Source organism: Hyaloscypha bicolor (assembly GCF_002865645.1).
Source record: "Hyaloscypha bicolor E unplaced genomic scaffold K444scaffold_50, whole genome shotgun sequence".
Taxonomy (NCBI): Eukaryota; Fungi; Ascomycota; class Leotiomycetes; order Helotiales; family Hyaloscyphaceae; genus Hyaloscypha; species Hyaloscypha bicolor.
In genome coordinates this window covers 305,876-326,193 of record NW_020194552.1, presented here as the reverse complement: position 1 = coordinate 326,193, position 20,318 = coordinate 305,876, and the positions used below count along the sequence as shown (strand labels likewise).

The 20,318-nt window shown below is 50.6% G+C and overlaps 6 protein-coding genes across 6 annotated transcripts; 3 read left to right on the top strand and 3 right to left on the bottom strand.

Annotated features, from left to right (window-relative positions):
- Positions 1-1,864: 1,864 nt before the first annotated feature.
- Positions 1,865-3,182, bottom strand: K444DRAFT_609712 (NAD(P)-binding protein). Its single transcript, XM_024879626.1, has 4 exons — positions 2,891-3,182; positions 2,685-2,841; positions 2,607-2,634; positions 1,865-2,497 (listed from the first exon to the last, which is right to left on the bottom strand). The coding sequence occupies exons 1-4, from the start codon at positions 3,054-3,056 to the stop codon at positions 1,985-1,987; spliced, it is 864 nt and encodes a 287-aa protein (XP_024740401.1). The 5' UTR covers positions 3,057-3,182; the 3' UTR covers positions 1,865-1,984.
- A 212-nt stretch (positions 3,183-3,394) lies between these two features.
- Positions 3,395-4,418, bottom strand: K444DRAFT_522554 (HlyIII-domain-containing protein; the record flags this gene model as incomplete). The annotated part of the gene is made up of 3 exons (XM_024874217.1): positions 3,395-3,553; positions 3,600-3,830; positions 3,885-4,418. The coding sequence occupies 3 exons, from the start codon at positions 4,416-4,418 to the stop codon at positions 3,395-3,397; spliced, it is 924 nt and encodes a 307-aa protein (XP_024740400.1).
- Positions 4,419-4,737: 319 nt separating this feature from the next.
- Positions 4,738-5,699, top strand: K444DRAFT_641320 (uncharacterized protein; the record flags this gene model as incomplete). Its single annotated transcript, XM_024884610.1, has 2 exons — positions 4,738-4,844; positions 4,898-5,699. The coding sequence occupies 2 exons, from the start codon at positions 4,738-4,740 to the stop codon at positions 5,697-5,699; spliced, it is 909 nt and encodes a 302-aa protein (XP_024740399.1).
- A 1,324-nt stretch (positions 5,700-7,023) lies between these two features.
- K444DRAFT_609709 (uncharacterized protein) lies at positions 7,024-7,303 on the top strand. Its single transcript, XM_024879625.1, has one exon. The coding sequence runs from the start codon at positions 7,049-7,051 to the stop codon at positions 7,214-7,216; it is 168 nt and encodes a 55-aa protein (XP_024740398.1). The 5' UTR covers positions 7,024-7,048; the 3' UTR covers positions 7,217-7,303.
- Positions 7,304-13,863: 6,560 nt separating this feature from the next.
- K444DRAFT_501543 (kinase-like protein) lies at positions 13,864-14,882 on the bottom strand (the record flags this gene model as incomplete). Its single annotated transcript, XM_024873349.1, has 2 exons — positions 13,864-14,204; positions 14,267-14,882. Coding segments are annotated over 2 exons (957 nt in total), but the record flags the coding sequence as incomplete, so codon positions are not given.
- A 4,747-nt stretch (positions 14,883-19,629) lies between these two features.
- Positions 19,630-20,115, top strand: K444DRAFT_626575 (uncharacterized protein; the record flags this gene model as incomplete). The annotated part of the gene is made up of 1 exon (XM_024882670.1): positions 19,630-20,115. The coding sequence occupies one exon, from the start codon at positions 19,630-19,632 to the stop codon at positions 20,113-20,115; it is 486 nt and encodes a 161-aa protein (XP_024740396.1).
- Positions 20,116-20,318: the final 203 nt, after the last annotated feature.

Here is a 20,318-nt window from a genome sequence, read left to right as displayed (position 1 = left end):
CGCCTTCCATGCCGAGATGTGCCCGCCATTCTCATCTCCGTGTAAGTATAGACTCTGGGCCTGTTCCTGGTGGCAGAATGAGATGATCCTAGTGTGAGTGACTGGTAACAGCGGGGCCGGTTCACCACTCGGCTCCCCAGTGGGGGACGAGAATGATCTAGTTGGCTCACTGGTAGGGAGGGCTTCGTGCTGCTTTGCTGTCACTGTGTACCCCTTAGGATGAGGGATTTCTTTGCCGTCAATCCCCAAATCTTGGCAACGTCTCCATTGACGGAACGATTTTAGTTTGGAGATCACTCGCGAAGGTTGATAGTTGAGAATTGAGAGCAAAAGCTGCATTTTTCGTCCACCGAAGGATCGCGGGACCCTCCAAGAGCGCTGAAAGAGGTTGGAGAGGTGGGGCTGGAGAGGCTATAGAAGGAAACGAGCTATTGCGTATTATCTGCTGGTTGTTAGGATAGACCCAAGGCCTCTTCCTCTATTGCATAACTTTGGTTTGGTGTGTGGGCTATACAATTTGCTGGGGAAGTTACTTGAGACTGACTGATGAACCAACTGCCTTCAATCAATGCTTCAGCTAGGAAGAGGTTGCAGCTTCCGCTGATTATGTTAACTTTGGTAGCCGTGTCGTAGAGCAAGGATGAGGCAAGTGGATGCTATGATGCCTTCGAGACTGCGAGGTGCCGGCGTGGGGTTTCGATCGAGGCGATTTCTACAGCGCCGGTGAGTCTGGTAACGAGAGCTTTGCTGAGATCAGAGATGCCCGGTGACGTTGGCTTATGCTTGCAAATCCGCGAGAGGTTCGTCTGTTCTTTTGGCGGGTATTGCTGGTTGCTTTGAGCTAATGATGATTTCTTCAAGATTCCAGCGTTCTATAGCCTGAGCTTATATGTAAAGCGCTTTCGGGTGGTGACCCATAACTCGCTCGTAACCGATCCATCAGACGTACCCGAGAGAGGGCCGTTGATAAGTCTGCCGTGGATGAATCGCAGGTCGATGTGAGCACCGTACGGGCCTGGGTCTGCTTTTCGCCGCGCTGTAGTGCTTCTTCATGCGTGCGGCCTACTACGCAAACAGATACCACCTCATTTGAAATCAATCGAACTCGAGGGATGGAAACCCCTCCGAGCAGAGACGGTCTGCTGTGCAGCTGTCGACCGGTGACATTTGGTGGGTTCTGTACGGAGAAAGTCTCGAATGGGGTTTTGTTGAAGCTTGACCAGAGTTCTGAGTGTTGATTATGGGGTGGTGTCTTGGAATGACGAGGAGATCTTACATGTAGCGCCAGCGAGACCAGCCGCCGGTGGGTAGAGTAGCTTCAAGTAGGGGCTGACATGAGGAGATTTGTTGTGGAGGCGAATGGGATGTTGTATTACAGGCGGAATGTCGACTGAGATGATGTGAACATGTAAGAAGATGTTTCCTGGGATCCGTACTGGTAATGTCACGGCCAGATGTCGAATTCGAAGACGCACTTTTTGGGGGGGAGGGGCATAAGAATGTGAGGCTGGCGTTGTAGGTGTTTTTCGTACTGAGAATGGTGACTTAGCTCTCGTGTGGCTCTGCAGCTCAGATTAAAGTTATTTGAAGTATTGGTTGGGGTATATAAATAAAGTTGTGTGAAGAAGCAATTTTGTTGATGATAAGATGAAGAAACTGAAGGTAGGTCGAAGCCAAGAATATATAGGTGCAAGCATAATTAATGTTGATGAGTTATTGGGCAATATGCAGCGACTCTAAATGTAAAGTGTGTGGCAAGAGTGAAGGTAAACAAAAATGGCGACGCAAAGGAACGACGGTAGAAGTGGAATCACTTGATATCGCTTGCCAACGTATGGCAACTCAAGAGTGGATGGCCTTGAACCCGAAGTCTCATTCTACTATCATGGGGCAAAGACCAAAAGCGGAATCAGTAGGGGCTTGGCTGTCTCGGGAGAACACATTTGCAGGAAGTGGCAGTATCCAGAACAGTTTTTATGGCTCCTTACATATTCCTACCTCCGGTGACCATGATGACCTGCCCAGTAATGTACCCAAATAGCGGGCTCGCAACAGCAAGAATGCTGTTTGCAGCCTCCGTTGCCGTACCCGGTCTACCCAGTGGGATATCGGCATAAGCGTTGTCTTTCAGCGACCCCGTCCCCTTCGGGATACCAAGCGCAACTTTCTCGCCATCCGGCGTCGTGACAAACGCACCCTCCTCCTTCGCAGCCGTCAGGCGTGTCAAAATATGCCCGAACGCTATCGAATTCGCCCTGACCCCAAACTTCGGACCCCATTCCTTCGCAATGACTTTCGTCAACCCGTTGATGCCCGACTTCGCGAGACCGTAGTTTGCCTGGCCTGCATTGCCGTGCACGCCCGAGGTGGAGGAGATGTTGATGATGCAGCGGGGCTCGCCGTCTGTGACGCGGAAGTAGGGGGCGGCTTCGCGGACAAGTTTGAAGGGTGCGGTGTTATGCAGGGCTATGATATTCTCCCATTGTTTATCGGTCATCTGGCCACGAGACGAGATCAGCATCATGGTCTTCTTCGAGATTGAGGTCTAGGATCTCCCATTCCTCTGCCATGTAGCGTAGACCGAGCTGGTATTGAAATTGCTCTACCTTGTGGATTACCCCGTCCCAAGTATATCTGCAGAGCTGTTAAAAGCGGAACAAGTTGACAAAGGATTCAACGCTTACCCTGCATTGTTGACAATAATGTGGATCTTGCCGTTCCCAAACTCTGCGGTCTTCTTCACTAGAGTTTTCAGATATTCAGCATCTAGCATATCCCCCGGGACCGCGATTGCTTTCCCGCCTGATTTGTTGATGTTCTCGGCCACCTGTTTGGCTCTCTCTGTATCACAGTCAGTCTCCGACTTCCTATTGGCAATGGCGTGCTGTACCTGCATCGATGTCTGAGACCACGACTTTGGCCCCTTCATTCGCAAACAAACGAGCTGCTTCAGCGCCGATTCCTTGCCCAGAGCCAGTGATGATAGCTACTTGTCCGGCGAGGAGTCCATTGGGATAATTGAGGTGGCCGGCGATTTGGGCAGCGCGTTGAGCCATGTTGGAATAAAGCTGCTACAGCTCAATTGTATATTGAAAGGAGAATGCGGAGGTTGCAAAGTGAGGTGGTGTGGTGAGTTGAAATGAGCATCGGCAAGTTGGGGTTGAAGCTTCCCCAGATTCCGGATGCCGTGATGAACCGAGGCTCACCCGAGGCTGTGTGGCTGCGCTCGGCAGCCTCGTGTTAACTTAACAAGGCTGACCGAGGTCAACGAGAACTTGTGCATGATCAATTTGACACGCGGATCCATTTGATTTTGTGTGCAGCATGTGCGTCTCTTGGCAATCCGACCAAATCTCAGGATTTTATTCTATTTTTGCTCTGGACCCAAGGGTGTCTAGCATTTCAAGCCCAGGGCTCCGTGGTGGTAGTCGAACGCCTTCAGCAAGCCGTACAAATGCGATGCTGCAGCCATAACAACAAGCACATGAAAGATCTGATGCGAACTCCCCCAGATGTCGAAAGAGCCTGGCCATGATCGTTCGGGCCAGCGAGCCTGAGAAAATTAGATCCATCTTGGCAGGCGACCCGGGTGAACTTACAGCATATAGACCTGCCCCCATGATGTACAAGAACCCTTGCAGAACCAGCCAAGTCAATCCTATGCGGTTACGCATCTCGTCGGCCCCGTAAAGCTCGAGACCATGAAACACTGGAAAGATCGCAGAGAGACCCATTGCAACGAACATCCCAGCTCGGTATGGACGCCAGGCTGGGGTTCTGAATCGATCAAAGATGGAAACACAGGCGCATCCAAGGCCAATTGAGCATATCTGAAAGTAAGATTAATCACTGGGCTATGTGTATAGTATTATGGAGGATCATACCATGGTCCAATAGAACTCCTGCAGATGAGGATGGCAATAGAAGCCATAGAATACGCTTGGGATGAAGCTTCCAGTTATGAGAAAGACAATCCCAACATAATCCAGCTTATTTCCCATTCTGCTGACAATTGGAGAGTGGTTCGAGATAGTGTGGTACGTTCCGGACATCCCTAAACACAAAGCAGCTCCAGTAAAGAAGCAGGCAAATGCCCAAATATCCGACGTTGCCGCAGTGTCATATCTTGGCTTGATCGCTGTATACAAGACAACAGCCAAGCCCGAGAATACGACTGCTCCGACAAAGTGAGAGTATATGTTGACCGACTCATTGTGCAAATAGCCCAAGCTGGCAAAAGACCTCCTGAAAGACGCGGACGCGGGTCGATACCCGGACTGAATGTAGTGGTTGTCCTGCTGCCATGATGGAAGATCATCCCAGAGCACAGTCAGAGCACTTTCGATCTTCTTCTCGAGGCTCTTGGCTGCATCTGTGATGACTTCGGTTGCCGAAGGCCTCCTTTGCCGGACTGACATGGAAGACAGTTGGATCTGGTAAGAGGAGCTTTTGGGGAGGCACTGCGAGCAGCAAATGTACGGGCAGGAAAAGACTTCTGTTACGTTGTGAGATCAGAAAGGAAAATGCAAATGAGAAAGAAGAAAGGCACAGCCAGGCATTATATGGAAGCCTACCCACGATGAAATTTGTTGAGGATTGTGGAGCGAGTTTGGAAGGGTCGACCTCGGCGACGCGCTTGAAGAGGCGACAAATTTGGGTGGCCTCTTCACATGTTCCTGCATCACCGTCATCTCCAACTTTTCCCATCCACCCCCACGCCGTCCTCGAATATCTTCAATGTCGGCGCGCGGTGGCCGCTCGAACCCAGGGCCATGGAGTCGATTGAAACCTGTCAATGTCGACCCTCTCGAGGTCATCGGCCTGCCCTCGAAGGGCGACAACAGGTAGGTCAGCCCCGCGACCGCAGATGCGTGCTTGTTACTGACACGAGACACAGGCTTCTGGACTACAAGACACAAGAGCGATACTATACGAAGATTGTCGAGCGATACATGGCATTCTGCTCGGCTGCTGGAAAAGCCGATGAGCTTCTGCGAAGGCTTGGGCAATTGAGCCTCTCGACCGAAAACGGCAAGACACAACAACCTCCTCCTTCGACCCCAGGAGTGCGACCCAGCAACACTGACTCGAGTCTTGACGCTGCCGGCCAAAAGGACCTCTCAATTATAATGATGGCAATGCGAAAACTGCGCGAGGGAATTGTGGCTTCGGGCAGGGTGGACAGCTTCTCGATTCAAGCGTATATTTTCTGCATCCGCCTGTCGATACTGGTGAAAAATATGGAGTCATACCACCCCGCAATTCTGCACCTACTCAAACGAATGCACGCGATCTTACCTCTTTCAAAGGCTGAGCTTCAGGAGTTTGTGGGGTATCTGGTCTTGGATCTTGCCTGTCGACAGAATGATTTGGCTGAAGCTTATGTGGTCAGGCAGAAGTACCGACTTCACGACGCCAAGGTCGACGCGATTTTACAAGCTCTGGCTCATGACAATTACTTCATGTTCTGGAGAATTCGACGCAGCGTGGATGGGCACAAGGCCAAACTCATGGAATTTGCTGAAGAAGGGATTAAAAAACAGGCTTTGAAGTGCCTTGGACGAAGTTACCTGAGCATTGATTTGCCTGCCCTGGAAGAATACACCAACTCAACGTGGTACTCCTTGACCAAGGCCCATGGAGTTGGTTGGCAGTTGGAAGGCACGAAGGTCATCATTCGAAAGCCCAAAACAGGTTGAAGCACGATATACACGGAACCTACATCAATCTACTCGACCATCCGGATTATGATATCAAATCATGTAACCGATCATTGGTATTTCTTGGCAGTGTTCGACATTCTTTCATAATATATGATTCATGGCCGATGATTGAGGCCAGACCGATGTGGAGCTTTATTAACACCCATCAATTTTCTCAACCGAGTTGTCGAAAGTCTCAATCGGACGGTCTAGGATCATCACTATGGACGGCCCAATACCCAGCTCCCATATCACGAACACAAGGTCGATGATATGGGAATCAAGCAAACGATATGCTTCTAGGTTATTGGAGTTGGGTCTTCCGACGATGCAGACCGAAGGGATTCGATGACAAAGCAACACCCTTCGCCCACGTCAATGACGTCAAGGAACGGGCGCCCTCACTCCAACTTACCCTCTCAGTTGGGGCAAGAGAAGGGTTGCGATACTCGAGACTTGGGCTAGAGGACGGCGGATTCTCAGCGGATGTTTCCAGCTTGGCGGAGGGAGGGTGACTTGGTCGGCGATGTGGATTGCGATTACTGCATAACAAATTCTAGACATCTTATCTAGAAACTGGCGGTGACCACCATGAAGAAATTCTTGGCGAAATCGTTGGTCGTACTTCGTGAAGTATAGCCTTTAACTGTTCTGCAAGTGCATATCTTTTCTTCTACCTGGTTGTACCCGCAATTGAAACCAGCTGTATTTGCACCAATCTGTTCTGTCTTGTGGTTGCTTCGTTATTTCGTGTTGAGGATAGACTCGCGCTTCTCTGTCATCTGTCTGAGTCGTTCGAGACCGGGCGAGTTGACCGGGCGCGGTTAGCTCAGTAGCACTGAGCCACGAATTATGTTGCATGTCTGCAGATTTGTTTATTTTTTGTGCGAGTACTAAGATACCTCGAAACGCACACACGCACAATATTGTCTTCCAGAAATATGAATTGCAATGGTCAATTTCATCTGTGCCAAAAGCTACCCGTTTGCCCTAGGATGCTGGGCTCATACCTCATACCCTTCCCTGGAGCCGGGAATTGCAACCTGAGTTTGAGCCTCGCACCAAACCTCACACCACCCAACTTTTGATTTAGTCCTCGCTCAGTGTTGAAAATTTTCGATAGCATACCATCTCGTGTTTTTTTACCAACCAGGAACCATCCTACCTGGATGGAGCTGCCTCTTCCAATTTTTCTCAAAGCTGTCAACTTAAATCTAAGGCACCTCACTGGGGTAAATCAGGAGACTATGAACTGACATGAACCATATTTATATCCAGATGATATGCTCTCTGGATACTTCTTGGCAAGCCAAAGCTGGTTTGAAGACAGCGCAACCTGAGCCGAAATGACGCAATTGCTGGTAATCATGATGAGAATTATGAGGTCGAGGGTTTGGCCAAGTGCTGGAGTAAGTGGCTTTTTTTTATACCTCGGGTATGCATTGAGAGTTCTCGATGGTGTGAAGCCGGGTGGCCATATCACCATCCCAAGAGCCCTTCAATGCTCGACATGAAGTCTTAGCAGGCGTGTCCTACCTCAACATCGCAAGAGTGAGGAAAACAGTTAGGGAGGGATTGCTACTCAATGCGCTTGCACAGCAGTGACTGACTGTTCAGTGCATTTTGATTCCTTTCCTGAAAAGGGGGAGAATCGACACTGGCACGAAACAGGCAATTCTGATGCAGGATTATAGCTTAGGATGTAGTTTGTACGATTTTAAGGCTATTCGAAAATCACGAAACATCATCGTTGCACCCCAGGCAAGCGCCGACAATGTCAAATTGTACAAAAGTAGTAGAATTGATGCATTCTTCATCGTCTACGACCTTTTCTCTCGAATTTCTAAACCTACCCAGGAATCTATCTCAACGAAGCTTGTGAATCTACAGAACCTCTTCTATTCGTGTTTAAATGAATTCGGCTGCAAGTTCAGCATATTTACGCCCGAGTTTTCCTGTGTTTTCATTCTGAAGATTGCGACGTCGTCAAAATAAGGGGGTGCTTAGCGAGACCCCTTTTCTTTCTGCAGTCACGTGATTTTTGGTACTCGTTCCAACCTGGGACCCAAGGATTCTAAAGATCTCTCTCGAGTCTCTTTCGTGGTATCAGCGGGCCGGCCCACTTTGAAAGCCTCCCGAAGCCGAAATTTCCAGCACAGTTTTGCACCGGTTTCCCTCATCGCTCGAGTTTCAAGATTTGCTTGTCACGTTGTGTGTCCTCTCAGCTCTTTCCTCAAAATCCTATCGTGCTTCTTTGTCAATGTCCTCTCGGAGCACCCATCTAAGACTAGATGCAGGGGCTCAGAACGGTGGTGGACTTGTCCGGAAATCTTCAATTCGTTGGGAGGCACCTCGAAGGTGAGATCTCTTCGGACCAAGAGGAAGGCACAAACATTTCGGCTCAGACGTACACACAGCTTCCGTGCCCAAAGGCACATCGGGGCCAAGTGAAAACGTTTCATCGATTTATAGAGGGCACCGATTCCGCCGCGGTGCAATGCGAAGCGAAGATCGTGAGGCGTTGTGGGCGACTGAGCGATCGATTGGGATGTTTTTGTTCATTGTTTAGTCTTCGTCTTAGCTTCAGATATTGGTATTTGTGTTCAGTGCAATAAAAAATATCGTTGTAAAGTGCGGTGATGAAGTAGGAAGAGATTTGCCAATAGTGGAGAAAATGGAGTGTGCTGATCGATGAAGAAGAAGAAAAGGATTGGAGGAGTGTGTGGTTATGTAGGCTAGCTTATGACCCAGATGAAGGGTAGCCAAGTGTGGTGAGGTCTTCGACTTGCTACGCCCTTCCGAAAGCGGTGGTAGTGAGGCCTATCCAACCTAATAGAGGATGGGACCTAGACGGGAGCTTCGGGAAGGCGTCATTTTGTCGAAGTGAATACCTTCTTCGGGAAAGTTCGCGTTCTCTAAACTTAATTTCGGCTACCTTCTTCTCATCTGACCTCTGGCTGTAAACACGAACAGCACATTGCTGGGCGCAAATCACGTGGATATCACGTGACAACTCGGTCGATTTCGGAATCGACTTCAAACGCAACATATAATGCTCTCTCTCCAAGCCTGCCTCCTTATTCTCGACACTTCACATTATTTCACCTGGATATTGAGACTTCATCACGGGACGACAACATTTACGAAAAAAAAATCTTCAAAGTCACATGCTCACCATCTCCTACGCCCTCGACATGATCAACCTCGTTCTTAAGGCAGAACGGGGCCTCATTCCCCACCTCAAAAATGACAGCTCACAAACACCACCTCACTTCCGCATGAGAGGACTGAGAAAAAACAAGTTTCGTCGCATGGCATGTTCCAACGTCCGTGCCTCAACACCGCATGCTCCCTTGCATCGCTTCGGAGAGAGCTTGACATTCAGGCCTCTTTACGAATGTACTGAACCCTGTTCCCTTCCTTCACCAGCCAGCCATCTGTAAGCCATGTCTGATGTTCCATGGGAATCGATGTTTTGGGAATTTTCCGAGGGCAGGAATGTCATGAGATGGACTAGGGGACACGGGAGTGATGTGGGATGTCACTTGGAGGAGAATGAGATCTGCAGTTCAAACGAGGTCCCAACCCCTCCCTTGTACTGAAGCGGGAGGTGACAAGTGGTGTTATTCGTGGTGTTACAGGAGGGATGAGCAGCCATGGGGATTGGGATTGTGACTAAAGCACCGCAGATCGAATCTGTGTTCGATCGATTCGAGAAATCGAACGTGGTGGAGGCTTGAGACGATGGATTGGATGGAGGGAGGAAGCCGACGCCGTTTCGATAGCGTGGTGTTTGACATCGATCTCTGCCGAGGGAGGCAAGGCCACGAGTCGTGTCAGGATGCAGGATACTTACAGCACAGTAGCGGGGTGCAGGGGCAGCTTGCTATCGATAAGCTGAGGGGCTGGCTGGATGCAGAGGAAAGCGCTGACGGATTGTTGGTTCTTCATTCTTGTCACTCACTCCCGTCAGCGATGTCTGTCTGGCTGGGAGTCCCAACGGCGAGTCGCCGTTGATCACACACCCAAATCATGACCTGACCAATGCGCTGGGACAGCGACCTCGTGGTCTGGAAGTTACCGAATTGGACATTTCGATACCCTTGCGCTTTGACCGCAAACCCTAATTCAGAGGCGGCACACCGGTAATCTGCGGGTTTTCATCCCAAGGCCGAGGAAAACTTCATGCCTTGTACGCAGGCCGAGTGTGATGTGATTTCACAGTGCACAGAGGCATCCTATTTCTGGCGCAGGTATTCGGAATTTGCGCACAGATGACCGAGGTTCCGGCGATGATCACCCACAGCTGCGGGTTTGGAACTCGCATTGTCGCCCTTTCGTTGGTTCTACTGCGTGAGGCCGTGACCCTACACTACTTGCTTCTACTTTCGCACAGATCATCGCGAGAACAGGCGGTGTGAATAGGAAGAGGAGAGCAGGCGAATGGCAGGAGCAGAAGGCACGTTTGACTTCGTCAGCTTGTTTGACGGCGGCTTCTGGGATCTACTTTTGGGGGCTGGGAAGCTCCTCGTGCGCAACGATCTTGACTACTTGGCTGGTTTCTTGACTTTCTAGGAGGTTGGCAGGTAGAGGCGACACTGGAAATGCATCTAGGCTATGTGCAGACGAACGGGAAGCATGGTTTCCGGGGCTGGCTGCGAAGAAACTTCTGGAGGATGATTGAGTTCAGTCTAAGCTGCGATTCTTGGCTGCAAGTGGTTGGAACGAGAAGGCGTGAGATCATCTTCAAGTCTTGGAACTGGGATTGAGTTTCTGACCTCGCCGAAAGTCTTACAGGTACGGCGGCCCTGAGACGAGGGGTGAGAAGTCAATTGACTAGTGGGGAGGGTAAGACGGTTGGAGATTTTTGTGTGCTGACGATTCAGCGCAGATGGACATTTGTCCGAGGGTTTTGTGGATGCTTGATCATGTCGGATGCTTCGGAGGAGGTTGATGTGTTACGATGATGCTGCTGTATTTGATAAGGCTAAGGCGAGGGAGGCCCCACTTCCGACCTTGTGGTAGCCTTCTCGACGGGAAGTACCCAAACGGTGCTTGTCCGCCTTACGACATGCAAATGGGCTGAAATACTGTAAGAAGCCAAGATCATGGATTACGCGGCTCCTGGTCTCATTGGAGCCGATACTGCAAAAGTGTTCCTGAGCTGAACACTAACTCCACAGAAAAACGCACTTTACGTGCAATTTCGTCAGACGAGAAAATACAATGTCTCCCCTTCTCTGGCCATGGTTACATTGGGTAGTCACTAGATTTGAAGCCTCGTTCAACAAAGCTGACTCAGTTCAAAGAGCATTGTGTGTTGAACTCATGATAACCAAACTCTTCTTCATCCCATTCCTCAATTGACAAATCGTTCTACTCAACTCTGGGGCCTAATGGGTTATTCCGGTCGCACCGTCTATGTTCCAAGAGTTTCCTGCAAAATAGCTTTAAAATGTAACCACGGTTCAGAAATAGAAGCCGTCGACTAACCCCTGATCTAATTTTTACTGTCGAAAACCAAGTAGCTCCCGCTGTTACCGCAGTCCCAAAAAGGGGTACGGGCTCTCCGGTCCCAAAGTCTGAGTTAAAGTCAACTCCAACTTCAACCTACTCCCAAGATACCAAATTAGGAAGTCACTACACCTAAGCAATGAGCGTCCACCACATCAGCTGACCAACTCATCCAACCTCTCCCTCTCAGCCCTGACTCGCTGTCTCCCGATCCAACCGAAGCCTGCCCTACTGCTACTGCACATTCTCGGCCATCATCCATCTCATCCGCCATCCTGCAGGAGCATCACTGCAACTCACCCTCCTCACTGCAACCCACATATCGCCTCCACCAATCACCCCCTCCCTCACCTCCAACCAATCGCACTTTTCCCCAGCCTTCCATTCCCAGCCCCGCGCATCTGCATCGCTGCACCACCTTCTGCAGCGGGAACAAGGAAAACAAGTTCAGTCTTGCCACGCAACGCACACCTCAATCCCGGACGGACGCACGTTTTCCCGCATCCCCTGCCTGCACTTGTAATTCGCTGTGCATTTTAAGTAGATGTGTGTGAGAGGTGGGGGAGGTGGTGTGCGTTCGCTGGCCGCTGAGTGGCAGGTCGGGGAGGGGGAAGGAAATGTAAGGCGAAACGAGGCGGACGGAGGCTTGCTTCCTCATCCAATGAAGGCGGACAACCTATCAAGTGCGCTGATAAGCATTTTGGGTACGGATGGTTGCGATAGTAGGGAGGGGGCAGTGGTTGGGAGGGAGAGAGGGCTGATGCAGGTTGCATCGTAATTTGGGATGGGGTTTAATTCCCGTGCTGAGTTCTGGAATATGAATGGTTGGTGAAGGGAGACGAGGCAGGGGAATGAGCGGAGCGGTGAAGAAGGTGTTATGATTTTGGGACGTGAGATATTATTTTGTTGTTTTTGTTTGGGCTGGTGGTGTGGGATGACAAGAGACGACACGAGAGGCGTGAGGTAAGTGAGCCCGGAATTGTTGGCATTTTGAATCTGGGTAAAGTTGAGATACGAGGTTGGTATCCTGGGTACCGAAATCTTGGCATCGAAGGGGGGGTTTGATGTTGATTGTATGATGACGTTCTTGACATCATTGGGTTATGGCTGAGAATCACCGAATATCACTTTCAAGATGGATTGACGCGCATGAGGCAAGTGTTGTTTGAGGTAGATGTGAATCTGGTAGTGTATTTTCGTGCCAACATCGAGCTCGAGGGAGTCTCGGTTCATATCTTCATGGTCTTCGATACCTGTACAACCCGAGCCCATTTCCTTCCATGTGTCCTCCCTTCCAACCCAAAATTGATGCAGGCCAAGAGACCTACAAACGTATATAGTGACAACCACACGAATGCAGCGTCTAAATTCTCCAAGCCATCGAGACAAGCGTCTACCGGTATCTTCCCCAGCTCCAAAACACCACGAATCTGCCTGCAACACAACACACATCGGGTATTCTTCTCAACGAAAGTAGAAAACATATATGGTAGAAGAAACGTGCAACAAGATCGAGACATCTAGCCCAAAGACAAGACTCCAATGCAAGCGTTCTATTACGCTGCACAAAATGCTTCAGATATTCCCAGCCTCCCATTCCGCCAGAGCGTGCCAGCTCTGGACCAAATTAAACGCCAAACAAAGCAAACGAAAAAATAGATAATTAGAATAACTGTAAAATATTTCCAACGTCTTTCATAAGAAATAGCCTGCCATTTTAACGCTGCAAATCCGGTGCGCCTTGCTTGGATGAAGAAGAGAACATATGTAATAAAAGTCTGTACAGGAGGTTTTTGTATAACGACATGATCTGTTTAAAGAAGAAGTTCCAAGACAGGGCTTTCTTTCGCTTTTTGGTGTGGTTTTGGTGCCGTCCACGGCAGTGTGATGTGGGGCAGTGTTGCCTGCCTTGGTACATATGTCCTTGGCTGTGAGTGGCCATGGTGCGATTAAAGTCTTCATGGATTGCCGTGCTTGCCACCGAGACAGCGTCTCAAGTGGTTATGTCCATGGAGTCCTTGAAATGGGGCGAAGAGTCCAAAGGGGTGAATGATGACGGAACCAGTGTCCTGTTTTTCCACTGGATTGTCCGGAGTATCCCAAGCGGAAGCTGATGGAAGCAAGCTAGAAGAACTAACATGTTCGAGACCAGTCACGCTATAAAGGAAAGGGGAGTACCTCTCTACCAGACCGCTTCTCTTGCAAATGGGTAAGGAGAGGAGAAAAGGGCAGGTTGGCAAAAGGGATAAACAGCATGGACATGTTGAGGTACAGCATGCATCTGTTCATATTGTTGCTCATAGGTTTGTCCCCAATTCTGGGTCTGGTATGTCCAAAGGCTTGGTTTGGGAGGAACTCCGTACGGGTTTCCATTGTATTCCTGCTGGGAAGGAAGAACGTATGCCTGGTGCGAAAACGGGGTTTGTTCAACGGGCCGTTGCACTTTGGGCTGTCCAACTGCTGGGTCGACAATTTCGTAGGGCTCTGATTCCATGGACTCGTAGCCGGAATCGGAATCGGTGTTGTCGGACAGAGTTGAACAGGAACTGATTAAGGATCCTTCGTCGGAACTGATGGAGCCGTCGTCGGAACAGTCGAAAGAAATAGGTGATGGTGAAGCACATTCGGGTTCGAATGCAACTTGGCAGGGTGAGTGTGGTGGTGTAGGGAGCTGTTGTTGAGACTGGGGTGGAGCCGAGAAGTTGGAGCACTGAGAGATGCGGTACTTGAGCTGGCCAACGGTGATCCTCTCCTCTGGGTTGCGGGCAAAGATCATGCCAAGGATCTCGTTCAGCTCATCAGACAAGGGGAGAATTGTCTTCAAAAAATCTGGGTTCCTGGTGAAAGCCTTGTATGTGGAATCCTCAGCGGAAGCTTGTTTCCATGGATTGCGGCCACATGTAAGATTGACAAGAATGACTCCAAGGGACCAAATGTCGTTGGGAGCGCATCGGTATGATGGCTTCCTTGAAGATTGGTCCAGACATTCTAAATGAAAATAAAAATGGTTAGTGGGTAAAGGGGGGGGAGGAGTGAACAAGAAGGCCTACCTGGTGACATGTAGAAGGTCGATCCGCAGCCGTGGTCCTCTGACTCGGAGTCCGTGGTTGCAAGCCCAAAGTCTGCAAGGAGTACTTTGTTTCCTGAGTTGGAGACTAAGATATTCTCCGGCTTGAGGTCCCTGTGGTAGATACCCAAACGGTGGCAATGTTCCACGGCATCCAAGATTTGGAGAAATGCTTGCTGGACAAGCCTGTCATTGCTAACATACCTTCCCCTCTCCGTAATGTTGGAGAAAAGGTCGCCCTCTGGACAGTACTCCAGAACGACATATGTGCAATCTGGGTCGTCCAAAATCTTGAGCATGGAAACTATGTTAGGGTGTGCTGAGGCTGAGTAATGAAGTTGGATCTCCCTGGATTGGAATTCCCGCTGTCTTCTATCCAAAGGTTCTCCATTGGCATTGGTTTTGCTCAAGGCTTTCACCGCATACCAATTTTGGGTGCAGTGGTCGAACGCGGAGTACACAACTCCGTAGGCTCCCGTCCCTAGTATCCCCTTCAACTGCAGCGACTTCCCAAGGTGTTTACCTATCCGTGATTCGGGTGTAGGTGGCGGACACTGTGGTTGATGTTCTGATTGCGGTGGTGGTGTTGAAGGCGGTGTCAATAGACCATTGTTATACATGGCAAAAATGAAAACCAAGTTCAAGTCCTACGGATGGGATCCTGTGGAATGGTCCAAAGAACAGAAAGAAAATGTGGCCTTTGACCTCTGGATAGAGCGAATCCTAACAGCTGGTGCGAGTGCCTGGGGTCGACGAGGTGTTGATGGAGAAGTGGTCGCGAAGAGGAGGCTAGGCTCTCAGGTAGAGATGTAGTGGAGGAGTTCGATGAAGGCGACGATGAGGGAGAATGGCGAAGCAGGAAGCGTCGTGGTGGTGAGTTGATGGTAGCGGGAGGTTGAGATGAGGTTCGAAGCGGGGGGCCGGACGGCGGGTTTACATATCGACAATCGTTTTGACTGGGGGGGCTCCAGCGACGAGGCTTCCCAGAGCAGGGGATATGATTAATGGCCCAGGAGTGGGTCATGGACCCAGGTGTGGGCTCCAACCGTCACGGAAGGGGTCATCATCTTGGGGCCCAGTCCTCCCACTAAGATTGAGCCAAGTAATTACTCACGAAGCAGTTCGCCGGGGTGCCAGAAAACTAAGACGAGAAGCTAAGCCGAAAAGACACGCCCTCAAGGCCAGAGAAATTTGCGCGAATACTTGTGACCCACTCGTCAACCTGCATTCAGAGCCCGCTCCCCCAGCCTGCAGTCACAAGCCTGCTCAAAATAGTTGCATGGCCTAAAGGCATTCGCTGTCTGTGCTTTGCCAGGCAGGGCTGGGCAGGGCGGGCGTCGTGCGTGTGGGACGGGCCAACACGGCACAACCCTCTTGATGCTCCGTTCTGACTTCTGAGCTTCTGCGACTGCACCACGCCTGCTGCAGCCTGCTGCTGGGTCATGCCATGAGCATGGATCCTTGAGTGGTAGGAGGCACCGAAAGCGTCTGTGAGTGGTTGGGTGTCACAGATCATGGCTGTTTGCGTGTTCTGTGGCGCTCAGTACGATGAGCAGGCCCCAGCAGCGGACATCAGGCGTCGCCTTGCACCGCTTGGCTCTCGCATGAATTTGGCAGTCAGACTCAAGACATCTGAGACCAACCACAGATCAACCATGAGACCAGTGATGCTGCCGTCCTTGAGCACTTGCCGCACAAGCTGCCTCGTGGCTCCCAGCGATCAATGCGGGTAATCGACCTGTTTGTCGTGTCTTGAGCTGAGTGATTGGTTGGGGAGCCCTCTGCGCCTGGCGGTTCCATTCCACGACCTCCACGGCCTCCTCGGCTGTTCCTTCATCTTCTGAAGATCGTTCCAAGGGATGGATTGGAGAGGCCCAGAGCAATGGAGCATGGGTGGGGAATTGGTTGCTGCATCGTGATGTGTCATCGTCTCAAGCAAAGTAGGATCGCCACCAAACGGTTTGGCAGCCAATCTCCGCTTCAATCCTTCCAGACGCACTGCAAGACGATGGAAGCCGAAGTGCTCAGCAAATCAGGGGCGGCCAGCAGAACAATGTCGCCGCTGCGCCCGAGCCGATGCGACAGCCCTGTCGAGTTGGAGCCACACGGTGTCATTCGAGAATCTCCAGTTTTCCATATGGAGACCAATCAGTGCCCGACTCCACACAAAGTGAGGCTGTTCGACGCACGATCGTCGAGGTCGATTGGCAAATTCAAAGGGGGGCCCCAGTCGAATGTGACGGTGGCGCTGTAATACGCATTCTGGTGGCGGCAGAAGGAAAAACCAGAGCGAGACGGAGCAGGGATTCAACTTCGAGACTGAAGATGATTTGCAGAAGAAACGGAGAGTGGGACAAGCGGGTAAGACACGGGATGGAGAGCTAGAGAGCTAGGCGTCTACTGGTTAGCTGCCGTTCTTCGAGTGAGGCCGTCTCTGCACCCTCACTGCTTGAGGCCTAGCTCATCCAGGCAAAAGAAGAATTGTGTCGCCAGCACCATGTCCCCATTTGCTGACCAGCGTCCAACCACCAGCCGTGCCCCCTTGATTGGCCGCCTGTTCTACCCGTCGAGTGGACATCACTTGGTGGTCACAGCCTCGCTGCACAAGCTGCATCTGTCGCTCATTCTTTTGAACAGGCTTGCATAATTCCGCGCAAAGGATGCTGGTCAGGCTGGGCCTGGATGCCGGCGACTGCCTCAGCCATCACTGCCTGCCATCGAAAATACCGTGGTGCGGGACGCCCAGCGCCCCAAGGACGTATGCGTCGGTCAGCATCCGAGATCTCGAATCCTCTCAGCCTTTGACTGCCGCTGTTGCCGTAAGACAAAAAACCTGAAGGCTCCATGATGCACAGCTCGTGACCGCTGGGCCAGAAAATAGAAACTCAGAACGGCAAGCAGGTCAGCCGTTCAAACGCCGTTTGCCAAACATCAAACCAAACCGTTTAAACATCCACCGAACAAGCCGACTATCGACCCCTGAACCTCACCGCCTGTTGCCTCTTCCTTGACACAGATTGTATTTGGCTAGGAGTAAAGTTATTGATTCGATTTATGCAAGGAATCAATTGCCTCCCAACAGATCCTTATCGCCATGGATGATGCAATATTGAAGTCTGTGTGTCTTCGCTTTCCCACGGAACCCCGTACGCTTGTGCGATGTTTTGCAATTTGTACCTTGTACCGTTGCAGTATCGAATTGTGGCAGGGTGTTGTCTGAAGGGCGAGATTTCCAGTGGCAATATCTGCGAATCAGGGCGCCAGGGAATGGATGGGCTTGTTTTCACTAGCGGCACATCATTGCCCGCTAGATTGCTCGCTTACGACCCAGTCACGTGCTAATAAATCCATGCGGTCACACCCGCCCGCCTATTCTCACCTGACCTCCACATGCGCTAGCATCCTCCGTCTCACATGCAGCCATCGCATTTACCAAGATACAGCCAACCGTCTTGCAGCATCAATTTCCATACTGAATGACGGCCTCGCCATCCATGCCTGTCGCACATCCCCGAGTCACGGTATCAACTGCTCGCAGCGGCTGGGTACGTGCATCGCAGCAATTCCACCGCATCAAGGCCCAGCGATCATTTTCATGGGAACTGATTAAATTTTCTAACAGTTGTTGAATCATCTAAGACTAATCGCCCCGTTTCTGGCAGAATATGCATCCTCTGCAGTCATGATCCATGCGTGGTGCCTTCATTAGCCACAGCTTCCCTGTGGCAGATATCCCAGCCTTGCCTGTCCCACCAGATCACGGCTTCGCGCTGGGCCGAAACAACCTTACCTCCCCCGGCCCGGCCTTTGCAGGCAGCTGAAATTAGAGTGCAGGCTGAAGAAACGGGAAACGGGAAATGGGTGGGCACGGATCTATTGGAGGTTATTTCCAGCAAGTGACTTTGTTACAGAATCTGCAGAGCATGAAGTTTGGTATGCGCGTGCTGATGCAATGATCTCGGATGTGATAGAAGCTTCTTTCGAACATGGCTGGAGGTGGATCCAACGTTCATGCGCCACAGTGTGCTAAAAACGTCAATCGTGGGTGGATTCGACGAAGAACCCTTGTGCTGGATTTGGGGAAATGCGGGGTGTCATCACAAAAGCAAGTGTTGGAGTATTTTGACGTTGAAAATAGACGCCCTCTTGTGATGAGTCCCCGCACCAAGGCACAGGAATAGCAGAAGGTGTCGATGTCGTGACCAGCAAAGGAACCCGCTTGGGCGCTTCGCAAAACCTCGACTCCACAGTGCGCCATATTTTCTCCTATAATATCGTTCATCAGATACGTGTCCGGAAATCACGTCGGCCGAATCAAAAATAAGTTCACCAAGTGCTTCACTTCTTTTGGGTTGGATGCCAGTGTCCTATTTCCGGCTTTCCAAAGCTCATGAAGATTCCGCGGAAAGAGGACGATGTGGAGCATCGCTGAGGCAAAGCTTCTTGGCGGCCGCTCAAAGACCCCAAAGGTCTGTTTCTATTTATACTTTTTTCAAAGATATCATCATGCTGGTCTGTGTCTTTGGGCCCTTTGCTGGTTCGCTTCTCATCTGAGAAAGCTTTCTGAGGTGAGACCTAGTCAAGGAACGGAAGATTTTCACCTAGATTCAATGGAAGCCACCTTCCGGCAGTCAGACCAAGTGGCAGAAAGGCTACGAGGCTGCAGGCGGGCTGAGGCTGAGGCTGAAATATTTTCCGTCTGACAAGAATCTTATTCGTCTCCTTATATATTTTTTACAACCTCGCGGATTCTCATTCGTCGATCTCCATCATTTTGCGCATGAACGGGTGGCTGAGTGATCAACATCATCGTGACTGACATCGCCCTTCCCTTCTTCCTCCACGATGTGCGCGTCCCAAGTCATAAAGTTCGAGCTATCTCAAACCTCATTGGCTCTCTAATTGTAAATTTATATTGTTCAGAAAGTGTCCCAGACGAACAAATAAGGTCGTCTGAAACCGCCCTTCCCCTTTCGATTTCCGGAAAGCTTAAGCCACTCCCGCAGCCAGCAATTTCAGCGATGCTTTTTCTGACGTGAGAGATCACCGGCACCTGCCAGCGCACAGGTTAAGTCGTATTCAGGCTGTGAGGGTCGATCCTCATCTACATATTTGTCTTTCATTTGTCCCACCGTGTATTTGTACGATGGTTCACGCGTCCGACTGCCATCGGGCCTAATACAATTGTACATTTTCTAGTTGTACCCCCACAAACGCTTTCTTCATTTTTACGAGATCAAAACGAAACCAAACATTCATTCTAATGAAGCCTCTTCAAACACCATAATCCAGCGATAGATAGTAAAGGATTCTAAAGCAGGATTTGAAGAAGAGGGAAGGATCAAGATGTCCGTTTTCGCAGCAGCAGCCGCGGCCGTCCCGCCACGTTACCCAGGCACAACATCACAGCCACCACCCTACAAGTCATCTGGCTCTCAACCCCTCTCAACAACTTCAAACCCACTCTCCATGCCTCCGCCAGTCTACAGAACAACCAGCAATACTACCACCACATCATCACGATCTTCCTTTTCAGCACAATCAATATCAACCATCGCCCCGGCCGAACCACCACAATACGCATCCATAATCTCAGCACCGCGGCCAATCCCCCAACCAACCGCTACCCGCCAGCCCAGATCATCGACCCCAACCTGGAAGGACCCGTACGTGGAGACCGACGCCGCGGACTCGGTGTACGAGCTTCAGCAGCGGAATTCAAGGCAGCGAGCGCAGGAGGAGGAGGAAGATGACACCAAGAATTGGTGCTGTGGATGCTTTTGGGTGGGTCCTTCAGTTCAACAGCCGTGGGTGGCTCATCTAGTTCTCTGAACCAAACAGATTGCTGTGCGTGAGGGCCTAGGGGATGTTCATCGTCTCGGGAATTAAAGCTGACAATTCTGCAGAGGTACTTTGAGGTTCCCAGTGATGCACAGGGAGTTCACTGGAGTGCTTATGGGCCGTATATCTTCTTCTAAGAAGATGACCTTCTATGGCCCTTGGAGGGGACTGTAGATTGGGTTGGGAAGATGTGC

Bases quoted from the DNA above. Each gene is read 5' to 3' on its own strand.
- K444DRAFT_609712 (XM_024879626.1), bottom strand. From the start codon at position 3,056: ATGGCTCAACGCGCTGCCCAAATCGCCGGCCACCTCAATTATCCCAAT. The intron at 2,635-2,684 runs GTAAGCGTTGAA...ACAGCTCTGCAG, and splicing joins ATTATTGTCAACAATGCAGG to ATATACTTGGGACGGGGTAA. The intron at 2,498-2,606 runs GTAGAGCAATTT...TCTCGTGGCCAG, and splicing joins GGGACGGGGTAATCCACAAG to ATGACCGATAAACAATGGGA.
- K444DRAFT_609709 (XM_024879625.1), top strand. From the start codon at position 7,049: ATGACGCAATTGCTGGTAATCATGATGAGAATTATGAGGTCGAGGGTT.